The 2,188-nt window shown below is 51.8% G+C and overlaps 1 protein-coding gene across 1 annotated transcript; it reads left to right on the plus strand.

Moving 5' to 3' along the window:
• Window positions 1-695: 695 nt before the first annotated feature.
• LOC307069262 (ferritin heavy chain-like) lies at window positions 696-1,334 on the plus strand (the record flags this gene model as incomplete). Its single annotated transcript, XM_079727495.1, has 1 exon — window positions 696-1,334. The coding sequence occupies one exon, from the start codon at window positions 696-698 to the stop codon at window positions 1,332-1,334; it is 639 nt and encodes a 212-aa protein (XP_079583621.1).
• Between the last annotated feature and the right edge of the window lie 854 nt (window positions 1,335-2,188).

Here is a 2,188-nt window from a genome sequence, read left to right on the forward strand (position 1 = left end):
ATTACAGAAGAGATACACGAAAGTCTTCTAATGTCAGAAAATGCCAAGCTTATTGGCACTTGGGATGCTCCCTATCTTACCTACAAGCTCCACACCATGTACCCCGAATAGAAAAGACTCCCTAACTGACACACTGAGCCCCTCCATTCAGAGGAGAAGACTCTTATGAAATGGGCGTCCCAACTGTAGATCAGATTCATGCTAGTTACCTTGGCTGATCACATGACTCCTTTACTCCCAGATACGAATGGACAAATGTTTGCCAGATATTTGAGGAAAGTCAAAGAGAAGATCATGATGAACAAACAGAACTATTTCTGGAGAAAAAAACAACTATAATACAGGAAACGGAAGAGAACAGTACCAAAAATTACAAATTCATATTCTCAGAATTTTAAGGAAGACAATGGGTTTATAAAATGAGAACAGGGTGCTATAAGAGGGTGCAATTAGAGAACAAGAGAAAGTCCTTGGAAACTGAAATATTTTTGCAAAGTTAAAAACTTAATAGATACCAGGTGCGCAGGTCAAAGTCACCCTGCCTCACCCAGGCTGTGATGGAACGTGGGTGCAGCGTCCGTGCCCCGCCCACCCCACGTGACCACTTCCGGCAACAGAACAGCAAGCCCACCGCCTAACTCCCGTAACGGACACCATTTCCGGTCTGTCCCAGAGCGGCCGCCCTCTTCGACCACATGGGAACGCTCCGAGGCAGCGACCGCAGGCCCCGCGGCTTCGCCTTCACCTTGGCCTTCACGCCCGCCACGATGCCCGTGCTGTCCACCATGAAGCAAGCGCCGCCCTCGCAGGTGCGCCAGAACTACCACCCCGACTGCGAGGCCGCCGTCAACAGCCATTTCACCCTGGAGCTCCAAGCCTCCTTTGTGTGCCTGGCCGTGGCCTTTTACCTTGACTGCGACGACGTGGCCTTGAAGCACTTCACCCGGTTCTTCCTGCGCCGCTCCCACGAGCACAGCGGGCGGGCCCAGGGCCTGATGCGCCTGCAGAACCAGCGCGGGGGCCGCCTCAACTTCCAAGACATCAGGAAGCCAGTCAGTGACAAGTGGAGCAGCGGCCTCAAGGCCATGAAGTGCGCCTTGTTCCTGGAGAACCGCGTGAACCAGAGCCTGCTCCACCTGCACCAGCTGGCCACCGACAAGAGAGACCCCCACCTGCGCCACTTCCTGGCAACTCACTACCTCAGCCAGCAGGTGGCGTTCATCGGAGAGCTGGAGGGTCATGTCACCACCCTGAGCATGATGGAGGCCCCGGACGTCGACCTGGCAGAGTCCCTCTTTGACAAGCTCACCCTGGGCGACAGCGACAAGAACTGAGCCTGGATTGGACCTCCCCAGAGCCACGGGGTGACCAGAGCCCTGGTCACCGTGCCTGCCATGCAGACGGCAATACTGCCCTTGCAGAAGAAGTTCGCTTAAGTTTTTGGTTTTATGGGGTTTTCTTGGCAACAAGTGCAGGACTCTCTTTTCCTGGACTTTACGTTATCACTTAAGTTTTTTTCGTCCACTTTTTCCGTTTCTTCCAATAAAGTTATTTGGTTCCTAAAGAAATAAAGGTCTCTCCTTGGTTCCTGTGTGCAAATCGCTCACTTTTTAAAACAGGTATCCAGGAGGCTCTCCACCCACCCATGCCCCACCCACATGCAGCTCAGGATCTCCACAGAGGGAGGGAGAAGGCATTCCATGGGGCCCTGGAAAGTGCAAAATCCATCTTCCCCTTATAAACAATGTGGGTATATGGGGGGTGGTGAGGTGAGGCCCTGCTGAATGCGGGTGCCTGCGAATAGCAGGAGTATAAAAACACGGTATAAAAATCACAGTAGCGTTGCTTCTGGAGGAATGGGATGGGACAGGGATTAAAATAAAGGGTCCTTCAACTTTACCTGAAAACTCTGAGTTCACTAAAATATGTAAATGTTAGTGTTTGTTGATTCTGGGAAGCAAGATGGAGACCCCAGAAGCCAGCTTGGCAGGGTCCCTCTTTGACAAGCTCACCCTGAGCAACAGTGATAATGGTAACTGAGCCTCAGGCTGGCCTGCACACAAACATAGGGGTGACTCCCTAGTCACCATGCTGGACAGGCAGACTGCCCTTACAACATGTGCAAATGTAGGTGTTTTTACTGTACTCTTTCTTCCATTAAGGTAACATGGTACCCCAAACCCCAAAT

This window comes from Hyperoodon ampullatus, assembly GCF_949752795.1.
Source record: "Hyperoodon ampullatus genome assembly, chromosome: X".
Classification (NCBI taxonomy): Eukaryota; Metazoa; Chordata; class Mammalia; order Artiodactyla; family Ziphiidae; genus Hyperoodon; species Hyperoodon ampullatus.